General features: G+C 38.8%; 1 protein-coding gene across 2 annotated transcripts in view; it reads left to right on the top strand.

Moving 5' to 3' along the window:
• glis1b (GLIS family zinc finger 1b) overlaps positions 1 to 21,942 on the top strand; it is a 79,810-nt gene that overhangs the window by 49,322 nt on the left and 8,546 nt on the right. Inside the window, exons 5-8 of one of the 2 annotated variants that reach the window (XM_028588234.1) lie at positions 186 to 347; positions 3,342 to 3,440; positions 6,520 to 6,661; positions 10,353 to 10,533. In XM_028588234.1, coding sequence (XP_028444035.1) covers positions 186 to 347; positions 3,342 to 3,440; positions 6,520 to 6,661; positions 10,353 to 10,533 — 584 coding nt within the window. Of the gene's footprint in view, positions 1 to 185; positions 348 to 3,341; positions 3,453 to 6,519; positions 6,662 to 10,352; positions 10,534 to 21,942 lie in introns of both variants that reach the window. The other variant, XM_028588233.1, reaches the window with a different exon arrangement.

Below are 21,942 nucleotides of genomic sequence, written 5' to 3'. Positions count from 1 at the left end.
GTGTGTGTGTGTGTGTGTGTGTGTGTGTGTGTGTGTGTGTGTGTGTGTGGGCATTTGTTTATTTCCTTGTGTGGTCCTGTGCATACCTGCCTGACTGTGGTTGTCTTTGTGCGTTTGTGTGTGTGTGTGTGTGTGTGTGTGTGTGTGTGTTTTGTCTGTCTTGTGCTGTCTTCCCTCCCCCACAGTTCGAGAGTTGTAACAAAGCGTTTTCACGTCTGGAGAACCTGAAGATCCACCTGAGGAGCCACACAGGAGAGAAGCCGTACCTGTGCCAGCACCCAGGCTGCCAGAAAGCTTTCAGCAACTCCAGCGACCGCGCCAAGCATCAGCGCACTCACCTGGACACGGTCAGAAACTAAGTCTCTGCTCTGTCTCACCTCCCAATGCTTCACCGTAGTAGAATAATGTTTAACCTGTCTCGGGCCAACAGTTAAAATAGTCTGGGTGGTCGCTGTGTTGCGGAAGGCATGGCTGCATGAAATTATGGACTTTAAATGTTTGCATGTGTCGGATACAAGCTGCATTTAGTTTCTACCAAATCCATTCAGGTATTAGATTATATGCAAAATGAAATTATGAGTTGTCAAAGAACTAGCGAGCTGCATGTGTGTGTGTCTGGTGTGCGCTCACACTGTTTCCCTCCTTCACTTTTACACCAACATTAAAAACTGCACTGCTGTCCAAGTCGCAATGCCTATTTCCACATCTTGACAGTGTTAGACTTTTATTTGCTGTCAGTCAGTGAGCAGTGTGGCATTCTCACTCTCTCTACGCTGGCAGTGATGCGCCACAGATCATTAAATGATCAGGTCCATTAGGCTGAGTCGCAGCTCAGGCCATAACAGACTTGGATTGGAGCTGCAAGCTCACACAGAGCTTCGCCTGTTTCTCTGACCTGTATAAATGGAGGGAAAGGTTGAGTCAGCCATTGCTGCCACTCGTCATGTCTCAGTAACCCCAACCAATACCTCACTTTATCACGGCGAGGGAGTAAATAACTTGTTTTGCTCAAATGATGTACTAAGGACCATTAAGGTATTTGTTCGTTCTCACACTCCAGGGAGCGTTTACAGTTTTTTCCTCTACACTTTAAAGTATTTCTTCTATTAACAACTAATTCAATTCAATATCTATAAATAATATTTGAGCAGTCCTTAAAAGGTGCGCATGTAACAGCTTCACAGCTTGAAGCCAATCAGCCAAAGCAATAATAGAAGTCAATCATAGCTCTGGAAATCAAGGATAATATTTAGGATAGGTCTTTGAAGGAGTCTTTTAAAAATGTAGCCATAAAATTAAGAAATTCAATTAGCGATTTGATTATGTGAATCCAGAATTAAGTTAACGTAAATTGTATTCTGCTTCCTCGTTCAAGTCATTTAACTTTTATATATATACGCGAAGTTGACAAATTAGTCTCAGAGTTCTTTAAAATATGAGCAACATACAACACCCTTTGTCCTTAAACCCTCAATAAGATCCCATATGTATATTTCAGTGAAGGAATAAAACCCTCCAAACTCTTCAACTCAGTCTAATTACCATTGAAAGATATTTTTTTACGATTATTTACGAGATTATTAACAAATGATTGTAAAAAATTAACAATAACAAAATTAAAATTAATAAGTTACTGGTAAGTTGAATGGCAACAGTCAATTTGCTACAAAGAGTGTCTCTTTTTCTTTAACATGATGGAAAGAACTTGATCACTCCCCCCCTCCCTTGCACTCTACCCTATGATCAGAGGTGCATTCAGGCTTTATGAGCAAGTACTTAAAAAGCCAAGAGAGAATAAAACATCAGTGATGCTGAGCAAGTAGGAAGAGAGCCGTAGTGGCACACAGTGAGGCTTTTTTAAATTAGTAACAGCTCAAATTCATCACTTTCTGCAAAACTTGAATTGAAAGAGATATTCAGTTTAACAGTATTTTTATAATATTCATATTTCCAGGATATCTCCCCCCTGTGTTCCTGTATTGGCCAGCCACCAGTGCTTTTGGTACACGTAATAGTAAATCACTCAGAACCTTTACTTCAGTCGAGTTTTGAATGCAAACTTGTGTTATTCTATCAGTAAGGGATTTTCCTCCTCCAGCCACTCTTTCCACAATAGGGCAAATGATACAGCTAATCTGGGACCCTGATGCTTATGGCTTCACATTAACACTCCGCCAAGGCATTCGCTGTGCCTGCCCGCCCTGCCAAAAACACTTTGAGGGAAAATCATTTTCAAGCTTTAATGGTATTTATTCTGCACAGAAGTTGTGCTTGATTTTTTTTATTTTTTTTTTACTCAAGGTTCTGCGCTGTATTGGGTGCGTTGCTTCACAAAACAAACATGGCGGAGATGAGTGGCACTGTAAGAGCCTTGTAATAACAATGGCTTATTTACAGAGAAGGTCGAGGTATGGAGGCAGAGCTAATAAAGACGCGTATCCCCTTACACTTTAATGGCCAACCTATATTTCTGAGGATGAAAAAAATGTTTTGCCGTGAGGGGGAAAAATCCCTCAATCAGCTAGCTACATGCTATATTTGCTTAGTTAATGAGAAGAATGTGAAATGATGAGGAAACTCCATGACAGTGCAGTCGTTTTACAGATGCCATGTCTGTTTCTCTAATCTGTCGACATCTCCCTCCTGACAACCAGTCTGTATGTCAACATACACACTGACACACAGTACATACTGACCGTATAGAGTAACATTACCAACTCTGTACTGGTCCACAATATCCAATGTAGAAAATGTCCCATCACAGTCCTATTTTAATTGGGCAGAAAACAACTAACCATGTCCTGCTGTGTTTTTTAAATATTAGCAGAGTGTTTTACATACATTGTCGAGTGTATATATTGATATATATCATGTCACATCGATGTTGTCGGTAAGAAAGAGGGTTCCTTACTACACTGGGAGAAGGAAGAAAACGAGGATAGACCTACATGCAACAGCAAGTGAAACAGCACACAGAGCATCTTTAAAGTCCTGAATTTAAATTAAAACGCTACATGGAGATCATTTCATATTGAAATATTTTATAACGAAATGTTCTGTTTTTTCTTTTTTATGCATTTTTTTCCTCTTCTTCAAATTCTGTCATTCTCAGCTGAAAGGTAGGACTTTAACTTTGCCTTTACTTCAACACATTTTAAACTTAGTGTATAAATTGTGCTTATTCACACCCTAATTTCCCCAATTTCTGTCATCTGTCAATTTCTGTCATCTCAACTGCCAGACTTTTTTTCTTGTGTCTCTGTCCTTACAACAAAGTGAATTTTGATGCATCTACACTTTAACGAATGTGAAAAGTTTTTTTTTTTTTTTTCTGCTTGTAGAAGCCGTACGCATGTCAGATCCCCGGCTGTACCAAGCGCTACACAGATCCCAGCTCCCTACGCAAACATGTAAAGATCCACTCAGCCAAAGAGCAACAGGTGCGTAGAAAGGTAAGACACCTTCTATAAGAGAGGGATGGAACAAATAGATATTGAGATAAAATGTTTTCCTGTTGTCAGGTAGTAACTGATCTGTTAGACTTTTGTCCTTTTTTTAACATCAAACAAAAGAACAGAAAGATGAATTATATGTCTCTAACTGGAAGATGACAGTAAATTAATTACATACTATTAAACTACTAATTAAAAAAAGGGGGATATTATCCATCACGTTTCATTTTTCATAAAAAATCCTAGTGGGAACACATACATATATGTTACATGTTATTGCTGACCCCTCACATGTCTTACACTCTCATTATGAGCTGCTTCCATCAGGTCGACGTTACAGGGTCCCAAGTAAACATAAAAGATACCTCAACAGATATAAAAACATATTAATTTCCATATCAGTAAATCTCCTAAACTCAGGCCATAAGGTATGAGGAGGGGTGGAATGTGTTTGTACTGACTTTATTGTTTGCACTTGTGTTGCACACTGTATTGTATGTACTTAATGTCTTGTGTCTGTCCATGTATGTACATATATATTATATGTATTTTTATGTGGCAGCCTTTTGTCCAAGACAAATCTCCCTTGGGACAAATAAACAAATCTTGATATCGGTGGCTTTGCCTGCGTATCATGTAGAGCACAGTGGCCATTCAGCATGACTTAATTCAAGTACTGTAAATACGGTAGGGTTACAGGTTTAACGAACGGGCCAGCTCTGATGTACATTATCCACAGATTCATCTAGTTGGTTTAATTGAGGGGTTGGGTGGCTGGGGGTCTAGTAGAGGGGTGTCTTTGAGAATCGCTTTCCCAACAATAGATCAGGTTTGACCACATTTCATCGTGTTCGTGGTCAAAAGCCCATTCTTTCCCTGACTGGAAGTGGGTAAATAACAGAGAATGGGCTCATTGTTGTGGAAGGGGCTGGATAGTGGCAGGCTGGATGATGTGTTTCTTTGCTTAGCGCCGTAAAGGGAAACACATGTGTGCTTGTAGCATTGTTAATAAGCTGTACTGCGGAATACCCCAGTGGCCAGATGTTATGGACAAATGTCAAACAAACGCTCTTACTCCACTCTTGGAACGGTCCAGAGAAAAACTGTTAGGAGTGTCGCTGTGGGGAGAACAGAGCCCCAATTACATGTGATGAATAGTTTGTAGGGCCCTCATAAGGATCCCCAAGAGGACAAGCACATGCACATTTATTGACATACACAAGTGTGGAATCATAACGTGGATTATGCCAGCTATAAAATTCAATCAATCATCTGTGATTTAAGTGGCGGTATAGGCATAAGGTCTTAAAAGACGTAAGTCACGCACAGATAAAGCTGTTATCTGTCCACTTGGCTCATTGCTGTCGATAAACTAAATGGTTGTGATAATGCTGAAGAATGTTTCCAACCACAAAATCAAAATGTGGAATTGATTTTCATTGTGGAGGGATGTATGGATGGACAGACAGGCAGACACAGAGAGACAGATGGACAGATTGATAGGGTTGGAATGATGATGAAGAAAGAACCTTGGTGGACAACATCAACTTTGTCATCTGTAACTGCAGCACTTTGTTTTAAAAATACACTCGTACTGGTCCAAATGACTCACAGCAACACTGACAGGTTTTTAATGCCTCTTGGCATCATAAAGTTATCACTTCTTACTATTATACGATGAAATATCTATTATTCAAGATGGTTAATATCACAGCATGATGACAAAACCAAACTTGATTTACAATTATAACAGGTTTACATGTTGATTTCCTAATGAACTGAACCCACATATATTGGATTCAAGGATAAGGAGCCTGTTGCACAGCTGTTCTTAAGTTCAACCTTAGCCCAGTTATAACGTGTTTACTAAGAGGAGATTTACACATTACTGAATTAAAATGGGATGCATGTTCTTTATGAAGAATAAAACATTATAAATACATTGGAATTAACTAAATAAAAGAGGTTGTACTGCACAAATACTGCCAGGTTTAACTGAACCGACTGACAAAGCTACATTAGCCTGATAATATATAGCAGTTAAACCCTTAAAATTGAAGAATTGAATATGATTGATACATCTGTTTTAACACTTTTGTTGTATTGTAATTGCATTGTTGTTCAACATAATTAAAGAACCCTGTGCAACATTGCGGCTTATTGATGTGTTGTATTAGTTTGTGGACAACAATGGGCGTCTATGGTACAGAAGAATTAACTACATCAGGCTTTTATGAATGAATAGTAAATCTACTGTAGCAGATCATGTCCACTGCTATTGTTTATCCATAAAGTATCATCTGATATTGGAGCCAAAGCAGATGTCATTGAGACCTTTGGTCAATTCTGGCACACCATGGTGTGTTATACACTGTTGGTTTGAAATGCTTTTTCTTTCTACCTACGTCTGATAATCAGCAGTACTGTCCCAGTACTTGTGTTGAATTTACAGGTTATTTGAAGGTAAATCTCCTGAGTAAAGGAATGATGTGGTTGTTAGTACAGTCCTGGTGTGTACCTTAGCAACTGTAATCTTTTATTACAGAGAAATCCACTGACGTACTCTACAGAGGTCAGCTGCCCCACTGATCCATAAGGCAGATGTCCGATTTCTCCAACTGACACAAGTTTCCTTAGGTTTAGGTTTCTTCTGCGTGGCTTGTGATCGACTCTCCAGTTGAAATGTGTCTTCAGTTGCCTCCATTACTGTTGGCAGTGAGAGAAACAGAAGCAATCTCGCATTGGCTCTGAGTTGGTACAGGGATCACTTACCCGCAATGTCCAAGGCCAACGCGTGACTCAAAAAGGAGCGTATGATCTTTCCTTTGGTTCCCCGTGACTGACAATGTATTCTCATTTGCTGAGTTACTGTTTCAAATTAACATTACAATCGCATTAGTGCACAAAAAGAGTTACATGGGGTCCAGCCTACAAATAGACAAAACTGAGCCTGTGCTTTGTTCTGAGGTTGTGTAATCTTGCAAACCAGATGGAGTTCTCTTTAAATGACTCAACATCACTTCCTCTAAACATTTTTTTTGGTTATTCTTATGTTTGTGATTGACAGCTTCGGCCTTGTCCTCACCTGGAGCAGGACGTCCTGAGTGACTGTCTGTCCATGCAGCACCTCCAGAGCTCCACCTCCTCGCAGCACCTCTACAACAGCAAAAATGGCCGTTCTCCTGGACTGGGCCAAGACATCTTCGCGGGTACACACAGGAAGCTGCTTTGTCATCTATCACCCTGATTATGTAACCTCTTCCCCTTATGAAGGCATTAAGTAATCTAATACGCAGCAACAACTCAGGTCTCTAGTCTCTCAGTGTTCCTTCCTTGTGTTTCACATTCTCATTTTCTCCCAATTCCTCAAAATAGATTTTCTATTTATAGTGTTTTAACCATACTTCTCTTATGTCCTATTACAGAGATGATGTACAATACAACTCAAAGGGACCTTATACCCTAGTATTTGTTGTAGCACTTTACATACATTTCTCAAAACCCAATTATTTTCTGACATTTCCAAAAAAACATGTGAGTAATCCACATCAAACACTCTCCAATGTATCTATGTAACTGCTTACTATTAAACTTGGGTGTAGTAAAAAAAAGAAAAATTCCTTGAAAATATTTTTTTAGTTGCAGGTATCCAAGGCACATTCACTATTTCACTGCCCATTACTTAAATCTCTGTTCATATTCAGCTGTTTGGAAGTGACTATTGTATGCTACCCATTTGTATCTTTCTGTGTTTTATACATTTTTTTAATATTTTAAACCACAAATATAACGTATATGCAGGTATTTCATCTATATTCATATGTTACACCTTTACAACACATGCTAGAATGTAAGTTAATTATGGTATAAATACCTCTTATCTTTGGCTTTTGGGCTTAAATACAACATATGATATGACACCATTAGTAGCACCAGCCTCTGTGGTTGAGCAATTCAAAATGTGAGTGAAAGATGGCAATATCTCAAAATATTGATGAGCCATGCAGTATTTGTTCCAAAACAGAAGAACAGGGCAGCAAGTGAGGTCTGACCGCCAGCAATCCCAACACCTGGCAAGGCAATCACCGAGTCATGGTGGTCATCAACAGCCATGTCAACATTCCTGCAGATGTATTAGGGAGGATTTTGTGCTTTCAAGCAGTAAAAATCATACTTACGGCGCCTTTGGTCAAACACAAACAAATTACACCACTATAATGTATCTTTAATTGCTTATACACATTTCATATCAACATTTTAGCTGCTGGACTCTACTCTGTTATTTAATTTTAGAAGGAAGTTTCTTTGGTTTGTATTTCACAACCATATCATGTTAACCTGTCATCTTGTCATACAAAGGCTGCAAAAACCATTACAAACCACTGCAAACGGAAACTTTTGTTCATCACATGTGGCCTTTAAACTTCCATTTTTCTAATTGATGAATTTGACCGCCACCAAATGTCAACACTACTTTGGATTGGGAACAGGAGAGAGATAAATTGATTATAACAATCTTAAAGACAAGAGAAATTCCCCTTTTATGAACACATCTGTCCTTGTTTTCTGCCTGTACCCCATCCAGGCTCCCCGTTGCTCTCTGTTTTTGTTGCTGGAACTCAGCGCACCATTGACGACCATGAACGCTCAACTTGTCTTTGAATGTCATACCGGGGCCTCTGAGTCTTGGCTTTTCCCCCTCTGTTTCTGAGTGGATGTTGCTTGCTCTCTTGTTTTAAATGGTTTAAAGCCCCAAGGAGCTCGCTCGTGAGCCGATGCCAAAGCATTCAGGGATGCAGTGTTATTCAAGGCCAGCAAAGATGTTGCAGGTTGGCATTCAGGATCCCCATTTACATGAGCTTCACTTTGTTGCAGGCCCAATAGGATGCATGGAAGAGGTGGGGCAAAGTGGGCAGCTATCCCATCATTAACACTTGTGGAGCAGAAAATGAGTCATGCTTCCAGGCAGAGGTAAACTTGTTTTCCTGTTCGCCGGTTATAAGTCTGCACTTATTCACATGGCTGCAGCGAGACTTACGAGAAGCCCCTCTCTGTTTTATAGAGCATAATTAGAGTGTTCCCTGATTAACCAGAGGAAGCACTCATCATAGTTTTAGTGCAGAGGTTTACATGCTCCTGCTATTATGCTGAATGGCCGATATACCTCTCCATATTCCTCTCACACAGAGCGGTCTCCCTGAACTCGACCAGAGGCACTTTAGAGCCAATAAACAACATCTTCAGAACATAATCCTCTACTAACCAGTAAAGAGTGCCATCAGATCCTCTCACTCTCCCTCCACAAGGAACTAGCGATGAAATTGAGGCAATCACAGCCATTATTTGTCGACTGTTTTGCCGGTCTAGTAGCAGATGTTGGGGCTAAAGGGGAAAACATTTAAGGTCTGTGATTGATGATTTGGGGGTAATGAATCAAGCTTGTAACCATTTCAGAGTGCTGTCAGATCAGGCCCCAGCATGCTTCCACTTGAGAACAGCTGGGCCTGGAAACGGCAAAACCAGGAGCACCAATCTTTTCCCTTCCTTTCATCTCCTCCTGTCCTCCCCTCTCGTCGCAGGTGAACTTCTCAAGACAGTCAGCGTGCCACTCTCCTTGTGGATGCTGGGAAAGAAATCAGACAAACGGAGCAGAAGATGGAGAGAGTAGATTTATTGTGTTGGGAGAACAAGTGGAGATCCAGTATAAGCTCTCTTAACAAACAATCAGTGTCTAGTTCTTGATTTCACTATGATTTCTTGTCTCTCTGGAGTAACGTTTTGAGATTAAACCAGTGGAAACTTGTCAAGGCAGCTGATGGAAAGGTCAGATGTTTTACAGCAGATCTGTTGACTGCTATGTGCAAGTGCTGCTCCAAAGAATGGTAGACAACATGTACAATGTGGTGACAAATTGACACAGATTTCAGTAAAATTGTACTCAAGCAGATATGGCTGAACACAAGCTGCTTCCTAAATGAAAAGACATACAGTATACTTATTTTCCCAGTTTTATACGACTGCAAAATGACTACTTTTGGGTTTTGGGCTATTAAAACAACAACAACTACAAAACGTGACATTTTAAGACATCGACTTGGGCATTGGAAATTTATTATGGCCATTTTTCACTAAGAATAAAAAATTATTATTAATTGCAGCCTTAGTTTGCATTCTGAATAGGAAAAATGGATCAGTGTTTGATTGAAGTCCACAGCTTGAAATAGTAGAAAAGTTGGCAACATGCAGCCAGCTTCAGGATAAAATAATGCCCCCCCTACAGTCCACTGTGTCAACAAAATGTTAATCAAATGTGATTTACAAATACTAAATGATTGAATAGCGAAAGACATATTGGACATTTTGGAACAGTCAGGAAATTATACTATTTTCTTTTATTCTGCACGTCTCCAGCAGTGTGTAAGACATTTAAAAAAAAATGACACTGATACAGTACAATGTACATACATATGTGCACATGCAGAAATACATGACATATACGTCTATATGTACTCACATAACCATAAACGTGAGCGTCAGCATGCACAAACACACAAAACAGAGGCTATACAGTAACCCTATTCCCCCTTTTAAATTCCCTACTGTTTTAAGTCACCGTTCACACACATGTAACATTTTAGTTTATTATTGTGTATTAAGAACAAACAGCTGAAAGGACAAACAAGGCCAATCCCCGCGGCAGCACAAAACAATGTACCCTAAATTACAAACAGCGCAAACACAGAACATTTTCTTTTACAAAGCTCTCTGATTGGATGAAGGTTGTCAAAACAAAATCCCGTTGCCATGAAATGGCTTTTAATTTGCTCAAAGCAAAGATGGAGCGCAGGGCCCTAGAGTTTATTTGGCACATTTACTGAATTAGTTTTGTTTGTCTTTCAGGCCTGTACCCTGGCTCCAGCACCCCCCATCACAGTGCCTCAGTGGAGCTCCTCTCCCCTGCCCCCAACCCCACCTCCGTCTCCACCACGGACCTGCCCTCCCGACAACACAGACTGGACCGGGACCTTGGCAGCCCTCATCACCTGTCCCCACTGGCTGCCATGGACGGCACAAGAGACGGGTGAGTCCTTCATGGATGTATTCAGCTTCGGAGATGCGTCATGTTTACTCGGTCCCTGTTAAAGTAGGCAGAGGCAGGAAATATTAAACCTGGTTAATGTGTACATTTTCACGATTAATGAGCAGAAAATCCAACCAACAGTCATGTCACAGTCACGTCTCATGACCAAAACTTCTTCTGGTCGGCCTCTGCGGTAAAGTCATGTGACATCCACAGTCTGGTAAGGTTAAACTTCTCTAGGTGAACACTCAATGGATAGGGCAAGAACATGAACACTGTCTCAAACAAAACAGAATACATTTACCATTTTCAGACATTAACAGGTTAGCATGCGTATAATTACACAAACACACAGGCCAGTTGAACTTTCTTCCTCTATACTTCCTGCTGACAGTATTATGATCCTCACGCTGATTGTGACCCACTGTGCTTCCATTGTTTTTCACCTATTTATCATCCTGAATCAAGGCAGATCCACAGGGCCAACCCAGTTAGATCATGTTAGGTTAAGCCTCTCGGTCCTGCTGACAAACCCTTTTGGCTGTTTTATTGGAAAGAAACTCAACTCCACAACCCCTAAAGACATCCCTTGTGGGAAGAGGGGCTGTGCTGGTCACCACAGGGTCAATGTGACACATCACCAGCTCTATTTCTGGCACTGGACTCGTGTTCATAAGGTCCCCCATCTCCACTGGATAGGACAGCATCAGCGTGATGACCAAACCGCTTGGCCGGACATGATTCACACTTTAATGAGAGTAAACTGTGATAGGATCATCGTTTGGTGTTTATGTTGTGAGCTGTTTTATCCTCAAGTGACATGAACCAACACATTTGAAGACAGAGAACATTACCAAACAATTCCCAAATCTACTCGTTTGAATTGTTTTACAGACAATCAGGCACTTGATTTGTTGGGGGATGATACACCAAATACAAACAATGTCCTGCATTAAATTATGCCATCTTAAAAGGGGCTGCATCTTCCAGATAATTGTGAAAATAAGTTCAACTGGGGATACTTGAAAAGAGAAAGCAATAAATCTGAATTCAGTATTATTTTGTAAGTGTGCCAGTATTGCTACATCTTTGGAAAGGAAGAAAATGAATCTATTCAGTCCTGTTTTAAATTTCTTGTAAATTTAATGAAGAAATGTCTTGACAGTAAGGAGAATACGTGGATTGTTGAAGCAGTTTTAGAAAGCTACCTCTCACTTTAGATATTAGTGAGTATCCAAGTGTGTGTGTGTGTGTGTGTGTGTGTGTGTGTGTGTGTGTGTGTGTGTGTGTGTGTGTGTGTGTGTGCGCGAGTGTGTGTGCATGCGTGCGTGAAGCACAGCATGTTTCCTATTAGTGCACATGATTTCCCCCCAGAGCCAGCAGAGCTACAGAACGCAGGTCTCGTCAGGAGGCCCAGTGTGTACTGTACTAAACAATGTGCCGAAAACCAGGGAGGTAGAAAAGGAAAACAGTCTTTTACAGTTTAATAACATTGAGAAAGAGTGGATGGAATCAAGCATCGTAAACCCTGTGTTACAAAAGTTATTGTGTTACGTAAACATGCTTTCTTTTAACTCTGTGGTCTGCTCTATGGGTGTCTGTATGTGTATATACACTTTTATGGGAGTGTATACAGCATAGACGCGTGACAGAATGAGGTTTGATGCCTTTCTTACTCTAAGAGCTGTGCATGCATTTGTACTCTGTATGTGTGAGTGAGAGGAGTTTACATATAGTTATCCAGGAAACACACATGATTGCATGTGATTGGGGTGTGAGGCACAGCAGACTGCTCGACTTCCAGCACAAACAGTGCAGCAGGCCGGCGCGGCAAAACCGTCTAGATGTAAACGTCCGAGCGCCACTCAGAGACGCCAGGTCGGCCTGGAAGCATCTGGGAGGTGATGTGTTGTTTCAAGCCTTGAAAGCAGGAGGAGAACGCTGTCGAAATTGCGTTGCGGTTTCAGTGCCTCTTTCTCTGCAGCATGCACAATTACCAGCGCGAGGAGAGAAATGGAAAGTGAAAAGGACCTGAGTAGGGGATGCTGTAACAGCGGTTACACAGGCAGGGTGACATTATTGGATGTGAGACGCGGGACTGTTCCTTTGGCCTTTGGGTGCTTGATGAGGAACATCTGAACATTTTGTGTGTGTGTGTGTGTGTGTGTGTGTGTGTGTGTGTGTGTGTGTGTGTGTGTGTGTGTGTGTGTGTGTGTGTGTGTGTGTGTGTGTGTTTGTGTCAAAAGGTGATTGGTTGGCAGTGAGAATCCCCTTTTTCCTAACATATGTAATTTAAGTGCCTATAATGCCATATAAGTAATCTCCCGTGTTCCTTCCCCACCTTAAGCTCCTACATACTTGTGACGTGATGACAATGCATTAAAATTGCAGCAATTTCCAAATTTACAGATTTCATCAAATCAAGATGTTTGACCTAAAAGCAGCCATAAATGAACACACACACATACTGTAGTGCCATATCTGTTCATCACACAGTGTGGACGGAGGGCGGGGTGAGGAGTCAAAAAGCGAGTTGTTGCAGGGGACCTGCAGTATAACCAGCCGGGCATGAAACGTCTACTCACATTTGCCTGAAGATGGAGCATTTGATTTACATGTTTAAAGCCTTGAGTATACAGGCTGCTGCCAAAGTCAATATCAGAGCCGCACTTGTTTTTCCCAAACGGTTTAGCAGGACATTAAACATTTTGACAAAATTATCAAACTAACCTGCCTCTAGTGTGGCAGCCTCTGACCTCATAGCTAAATGTGTTTACTCTGGCTCAAATGGGCCATTTAGACTCTTTTTACTTTGTAAATACCAGTGTCATTTTTCTGAAGCTAATATTAAAACATGCCAGTTTAAATACATTTGGCGATCGGAATGGCGCGAGTGCTTGTGTGAGTGAGAGTGTGTCTGTAGGGCCTCTCTCATAGAGATGACTGTTCGATCATGGCGGCCTGTGCTCACAGAGAGATGGGTGGTAAATGTTGTCATTCACTGCCTCAGCCATATGTGGTTATATAATTGCGGAGGGGAGAGTCTACCGCCTTTACCTGCTTATTGATATTAGAGCCCCTCTGCAAATATTAGTCTGAGGTGGTTTGATACCTCAGCAGTGATTGACACAGGCTAATTGAATTAGAGTGGCGGCACAGAGCTACATTAAGAGTTCCTGCTCTGAAGGGGGACGTTCACGGCTCGTAACTCTACACTCTCTGTCTTCCAGCCATTATCATTCTACAATGATCCAGAACGAGTGTCAGTCTCACAGCCCGAACAGAAACATTTTTGAGGTCGTCGCTCATGACAGTATGTGGTCAGTCACTCATTTTGTGGTGCTCAGTTATTAATATGTAGTCTTCAATTAACCCGACTACACAAACGGTTAACTCGCAGAAAATATTTGCATGATTTACTGTCAAATTCCTCTGGGAAGGACTGTGATTAAAGACGGATCCTTTGTGTTGAGGGCAGTTATCTTTTTCTTGGACGAACGGGGGAGCTTTCGGGGCCCCAAAAAATATCCCAAGCCCTGGCTGTGCTCTTCACACTGGGGCCTGCAGGGATGGCTTAGCTTTAGATTAGCTTTAGCCAGGATGCTGTAGTCTGTCTCTCAAGCACAGCTTTAGCTTGCTAACCAGAACCAGAAGTGTTCCCACCGATCTGCGCCAGAGAAGCCCCCGTCATCCATCAGAGGGGCTTAATGGTCGGAGAGATGAGAGGCGAGGCAGAGGGTGTTAGTGGAGAACCTAGGGTCTGTGGAGGACAGGGTCTGATCCTCGCTCCCCAGTGGGACAGTTAGCTTCAGGTGGAGGAAGACGAACGAGGAGCAGAGCAGGACTGCTCATGAATCTTTAGGTTTCTTTCCATCCCATCATGCCTTAGTACAAAGAGCCCAGACTCCAAGGGCAGCTTCTCTTTAACACAAGAGTGCATCAACATGAAGTAATGTTTCTGGACAATGGTTCAACGTCAATGTCCGCATACCTGAACACAAGTCATTTTGTCTGGACTTGTGTGGCTTCAGGGCAGCAAACAGTCCAAGTTGGAAGTCCTTTTCATCTTCTTGTTGTAAGATCGGTGTTTAGTCATGAACTTCTGTGCTGAATCAAAACTTATTCCCAGAATGACATCAGCGTTCCCATATTACTCACAGACACATTTACTGGGCCACTCAAGTCAAAGTCAGCTGTGTTCTCGCAGTGAGTGAGGTCTCATAAACCTTCTAGCTCATCACATCCCTCTCCTCCTGGCACTATCGTCATGCAATAAAGGTCACATCCATCTGTTATATTAGACAGGACACAAGGGTATTTTACACATCTGTCCACACTCTCTCTGACCTCGAAACCTTCTGAATATTTATTAAATTTAGTCCATCAATCTGATCGCCTCACCTTAAAATCCCCTCCAACTCAACCTTCAGGAATCAACAGGTCAGCGGTCAAATCTCCCTTTCATTGCAGTGGGACAGGAGTGGGTGGGCTGGCTGGAAAAAGCAGTAGTGCATGATGGTCAGTGAAGATGAATATCAGGAGAGAGATTAATGTGACATATGAAAGATTCCCCTCATACCTTGAGCCTGAGTTGCTAGCAAGCTAGAGACCAACGAGAGTAGGACCGGGGGCAGCTGGCAGTGATTAGCTTATGATTCACTTTAGCTGCACAGAGAGGCAGCTTGTAAAAATATGAACAGTATAACTGTTTCCTGAGTTTGTGCTGACAGCAGCTCCTGGGGGAATGCTGCTCTCTGGAAGGAACACATGGCCACGCACTGGGCCAGTGCCAACCCATGGATTAGCCACGCTCGCTAACAGCTAGCTTCTCCAGAGCTGGACTAACACAAGGTGCCACACAAGCTTCCTCAGTTTTGTAGAGATGGACATGGTGGTTAAGTGCAGTCCATATAGGATCAAACACCTAAATGTAATACCCAGATGAACATGTTGATGAGTGGCAGACCAAAAACCTTCAAAGTAGAACAATTGTGTTACCCAGCTGTTTCTCCCAAATCCTTCAGTCCTACGGCATCACCTACGTGTTAATGTTAATTCTGCAAAATGTGAGATTTGGAAGTCCCTCTTTTTTTTCAAAGTTATTAATTAGCAGTGGTGTCTGAAGCATTTAGATCTTTGACATACCAACAATACCACACTATAAAAATAACCCATCATAAGTAAGAGTTTTTACTTGAGTAGTAAAAAGTATTGGTAGCTAAATGTACTTTACTAAATCTACTTCTCGCACTTTCATTTGACATCATTTACCATCTTCCTTCATCGGCCGCTCTCTGCCAAATGCCCTTCACAAAGCCACTGCCAGCTACTGAGTACTGGGTTTGACATCCCTCATGCATGGAGCAGTAGATCATATAGTAGGCTCCAGCCAGGCCAGCAGTGAGAAGTCATCTGAGGGCTCGGCTGCCTCCAGCAACACTCTGTCATCACATTCATATAGCGCTTAGTGCAAACCATATGCTTCCACAGTACAGCGGTGCATAGTAACACAGCAGCAGTTTATGTGTTGGCATTCCTGATATGCAGTCTTGAGAGGGTACTAAGTAGCTGTTGAGTATTTGGGAAGGTGATTGGCCAGCTCTGTTTTTAAATGTTGGTCTGTTGGCTAGCAGTCTGGATTTGGACCATGTTGCCGTTCCATTAAGTTAATGTCAAGTGTACAACATTAAGTCATTAGATCAATGGTCTTTTTCAGTTTCTTGTTAACTTTCACATTTAACGTTTAAGTGGTTCTTACTGCTCCTGGCTAAATATGTCACCGTGATCTTATGAAGGTGTGAACAAGACGCACATTAAATAACTCTTATAGCATGAAGACTAGCCTGGAGAGTTATACTAAAAAGTCATAGTATAGTATGTTGAAAAAAGTCATAGTATATCATGTCGAAAAACGCCATTAAAAAGTCATAGTCTAGTATGTCGGAAAAAACTCATAGTAAAATATGTCGAAAAAGTGATGACTCGTAGTATAGTATGTCGAAAAAAGTGATATAAAAGTCATAGTATAGTATGTCGAAAGAAGTCATAGTATAGTATATCAAAAAAAGTCATATTATAGTATGTCAAAAAAGTGATAAAACAAATCACAGTATAGTACATCGAAAAAAGTCATAGTATAATATGTCGAAAATAGTCTTAGTATAGTCAAAAAAAGTGATGGTATATTATGCCAAAAAACGTGATGAAAAAGTCATAGTATAGTATGTCAGAAAAAGTGATGAAATAGTCATAGTATAGTATGTTGAAAAAAGTGATGAAAAAGTCATAGTATAGTATGTCGAAAAAAGTGATGAAAAACTCATAGTATAGTATGTCGAAAAAAGTGATGAAAAAGTCATAGTATAGTATGTCGAAAATAGTCTTAGTATAGCATGTCAAAGAAAGGGATAAAAAAGTCATAGTATAGTATGTCCGAAAAAGTGATGAAAATGTCATAGTATAGTATGTCAAAGAAAGGGATCTCCCCCTTTCATATCTGTCCACTGTCCAATAGAGGGAAAAGCCCCAAAAAATATTATAGTATGTCGAAAAAAGCCATTAACTTGTCATAGTATAACATGTTGAAAAAAGTGATAGTATATCATGCTGAAAAACGTGATAAAAAAGTCATAGTATAGTATGTTGAAAAAAGTGATAAAAAAGTCATAGTATAGTATGTCGAAAAAAGTGATAAAAAAGTCATTGTATAGTATGTCCAAAATAGTCTTAGTATAGCATGTGAAAAAAAAGGGATAAAAAGTCATAGTATAGTATGTCAAAAAAAGTCATAGTATAGTATGTCAAAAATGTCATAGTATAGTATGTTGGAAATAGTCTTAGTATAGTATGTCGAAAAAAGGGATAAAAGTCATAGTATAGTATGTCAAAAATGTCATAGTATAGTATGTCAAAAAAAGGGATAAAAAAGTGATAGTATATCATGCTGAAAAACGTGATAAAGTCATAGTATAGTATGTCGAAAGAAGTCATAGTATAGTATGTTGAAAAAAGGGATAAAAAAAGTCATAGTATAGTATGTCCAATACAGGGAAAAGCCCCAAAAAAGAATCTTAAAAAAATAAAAGTCATATTATAGTATGTCGAAAAAAAGCCATTAACTTGTCATAGTATAGCATGTTGAAAAAAGGGATAAAAAAGTGATAGTATATCATGTTGAAAAACGTAATAAAAAAGTCATGGTATAGTATGTCGAAAAAAGTGATAACAAAGTCATAGTATAGTATGTTGAAAATAGTCTTAGTATAGCATTTCAAAAAAAGGGATAAAAAGTCATAGTATAGTATGTCGAAAAATGTCATAGTATAGTATGTCGAAAATAGTCTTAGTATAGTATGTCGAAAAAAAGGATAAAAAAGTCATAGTATAGTATATCGAAAATGTCATAGTATAGTATGTTGAAAAAAAGGATAAAAAAGTCATAGCATAGTATGTTGAAAAAAGTGATGAAAAGTCATAGTATAGTATATCGAAAATGTCATAGTATAGTATGTCGAAAATAGTCTTAGTATAGTATGTCGAAAAAAGGGATAAAAAAATGATAGTATATCATGCTGAAAAACGTGATAAAAAAGTGATAGTATAGTATGTCGAAAGAAGTCATATTATAGTATGTCGAAAAAAGTGATAAAAAGTCATAGTATAGTATGTTGAAAATGTCATAGTATAGTATGTCGAAAATAGTCTTAGTATAGCATGTCAAAAAAGGGATGAAAAAAGTCATAGTATAGTATGTTGAAAAAAATTATACAAAAAGTTATGACTTTTATTAGGATGTTGAAAAAAGTCATAGTATAGTATGTCGAAAATGTAATACTATAGTATGTTGAAAATAGTCTTAGTATAGTATGTCGAAAAAAGGGATAAAAAAGTCATAGTATAGTATGTCGAAAATAGTCTTAGTATAGCATGTCAAAAAAAGGGATAAAAAGTCATAGTATAGTATGTCGAAAAATGTCATAGTATAGTATGTCGAAAATAGTCTTAGTATAGTATGTTGAAAAAAAGGATGAAAAAGTCATAGTATAGTACAGGGGTCGGCAACCTTAGGCACGCGTGCCACCATGGGCACGCGGCACCTTAACCAATGGCACGCTGGCAATATGTGTGCAAGAGAGTTATTGATGTGGTGAAATAATGGTTGAAATGCTGAAGCACTCTCTCATCCGCATGCCAAATTACAACGTTCACAGTTGCCGACCTCATAGGTGCCCATACCGTGGGTGCTCACGTGTGCCAGACTGCCAGTTCATTTTTGATTAATTTAATATTAAACATTGCAGGTGGTGCTAAGTGGAGCGTCTGTCATAGTGTGATTGGTCATGGCGGTGGCATTGATTTATAATTTCCCACGAAGCTGATTAAACTTCTCATCTCCAATCCTATCTGTGAGAAGTGGCGCTGTCCTGAGTTGAAAGCTAGCTTACTTTACGGCGTGTGTGTTCGTGTCGGCCGCTGTCCATTTCCTAAGGTTCTGAAATGCAAACATTGTTGACTACTTTTTTTTTTTAAACTGTGTGCGCCTGTGAGCACCCACGGAGGAAAACCTAAATCGGCGCCTGTGCGCGACCTGTTATTTACGGTAGTTTGATTGACTCATATCTCTGACTGGGAGCAATACAAAGAGGATTACCAATGGCCGCTGGGGCAGATGAACTAACGCTAGTCTCGTTACTGTAAGGAGGCTACAATTAAACCTTCGTGAGTTAAAAGGCAATACTTATCAATGCACTCAGCTGTGTAGACCAGCATCAACATGTAAAAAGCTATATTTCAATCTGCTCTGTCTGCTCAGTCCACTCTTGTCCACTGCGCTGTTTTACGCAAACACAACTCTACTCTGCAAATAGCTAATTTTTACAAAACAAGCTAAAAGAAAAGCTGTCCGTTTGTAGTCTATTTTTCTTAGTTTGCAGGGAATCTTGAAATTTTGACAAATTCTTATAAACTTAAGCTGTCTGAAGAAACCATCCTCTCCGTTGGAGCGGTAAATATGGACGCATTATAAGACCAAAACAAATACATGTGGCTAATTAATATGCACGTGAATGATGCAATCGTTATGTTCGTGTTCTTCATTCTTGATAATGATGCTGGTTGAGTTATTATTATTTTGCCACAGGATCGTTTCATTGACAATGAGGCATACAGGACCTGCTTATCAGTCCATTCATCATTAAAGCTGGGCTTTTCCACATCAACTTTTCGCTTCAGGCTCTTTGACAGTGATATTTTTGTCAGTCCATTTTCCACCAATCAGGACTGCATACTAAAACCATGTTTCCATAATAATAATATACAACAATAATAATAATAATTACAAGGTCCTGATTATTACAGATTCCCTGGATATTACATTTTGATGTGATGTCATAAAAAAAATTAATGTTAACATGGCACACTAATAAACAAGAAATTTTGAAAAGGGCACTTCATATCAAAAAGGTTACCAACCCCTAGTATAGTATATCGAAAATGTCATAGTATAGTATGTCGAAAATAGTCTTAGTATAGCATGTTGAAAAAAAGGATAAAAAAGTCATAGTATAGTATGTTGAAAAAAGTGATGAAAAAGTCATAGTATAGTATATCGAAAATGTAATAGTATAGTATGTCGAAAATAGTCTTAGTATAGTATGTCGAAAAAAGGGATAAAAAAGTCATAGTATAGTATGTTGAAAAAAGTCATAGTATAGCATGTCAAAAAAGGGATAAAAAAAGTCATAGTATAGTATGTTGAAAAAAGGAATAAAAAAGTCATAGTATAGTATGTTGAAAAAAGGAATAAAAAAGTCATAGTATAGTATGTCGAAAAAAGGAATAAAAAAGTCATAGTATAGTATGTCGAAAAAAGGAATAAAAAAGTCATAGTATAGTATATCGAAAATGTCATAGTATAGTATGTCGAAAATAGTCTTAGTATAGTATGTACAAAAAAGGAATAAAAAGTAATAGTATAGTATGTCAAAAAATGATACAAAAAGTCATAGTATAGCATGTCGAAAATGTCATAGTATAGTATGTTGAAAAAAGTGATGAAAAACGTCATAGTATAGCATGTCGAAAATGTCATAGTATAGTATGTCGAAAAAACGTGATAAAAAAGTGATAGTATATCATGCTGAAAAACGTGATAAAAAAGTCATAGTATAGTATGTCGAAAGAAGTCATAGTATAGTATGTCGAAAAAAGTGATAAAAAAGTCATAGTATAGTATGTGGAAAAAAATGATACAAAAAGTCATAGTATAGTATGTCGAAAATGTCATAGTATAGTATGTCAAAAAAAGGGATAAAAAAGTCATAGTATAGTATATCGAAAATGTCATAGCATAGGATGTCAAAAAAGGAATAAAAAAGTAATAGTATAGTATGTCATAAAAAATGATACAAAAAGTCATAGTATAGCATGTCGAAAATGTCATAGTATGGTATGTTGAAAAAAGTGATAAAAAAGTGATTGTATATCATGCTGAAAAACGTGATAAAAAAGTCATAGTATAGTATGTCGAAAGAAGTCATAGTATAGCATGTCGAAAAAGGTGATAAAAAAGTCATAGTATAGTATCTCGAAAAAAATGATACAAAAAGTCATAGTATAGTATGTCGAAAAAAGTCATAGTATAGTATGTTGAAAAAAGGGATAAAAAAAGTCACAGTATAGTATGTCGAAAATGTCATAGTATAGCAAGTCAAAAAAGGGATAAAGAAGTCATAGTATAGTATGCCGAAAATAGTCTTAGTATTGTATGTTGAAAAAAGTGATGAAAAAGTCATAGTATAGTATGTCAAAAATGTCATAGTATATTATGTCAAAAAAAGCGATAAAAAACGTCATAGTATAGCATGTCGAAAAAAGCGTTAAAAAACGTCATAGTATAGTATGTCAAAAAAAGCGATAAAAAACATCATAGTATAGTATGTTGAAAAAAGGGATAAAAGTCATTGTATAGTATGTCAAAAATGTCATAGTATAGTATGTCAAAAATGTCATAGTATTTTATGTCGAAAAAAGGGATAAAAAAGTGATAGTATATCATACTGAAAAACGTGATAAAGTCATAGTATAGTATGTCGAAAGAAGTCTTAGTATAGTATGTTGAAAAAAGGGATAAAAAAGTCATAGTATAGTATGTCCAATAGAGGGAAAAGCCCCAAAAAAGAATCTTAAAAAATAAGTCATATTATAGTATGTCGAAAAAAGCCATTAACTTGTCATAGTATAGCATGTTGAAAAAAGTGATAGAAAAGTGATAGTATATCCTACTGAAAAACATAACAAAAAAGTCATAGTATAGTATGTCGGAAAAAGTGATAAAAAAGTCATAGTATAGTATGTCGAAAATAGTCTTAGTATAGCATGTCAAAAAAGGGATAAAAATAGTCATATGTC

The sequence above is a fragment of the Perca flavescens genome, chromosome 9, assembly GCF_004354835.1.
Source record: "Perca flavescens isolate YP-PL-M2 chromosome 9, PFLA_1.0, whole genome shotgun sequence".
Taxonomy (NCBI): domain Eukaryota; kingdom Metazoa; phylum Chordata; class Actinopteri; order Perciformes; family Percidae; genus Perca; species Perca flavescens.
The sequence above is the reverse complement of the archived record's forward strand: the minus strand, read 5'-3'. Positions and strand labels throughout refer to the sequence as shown.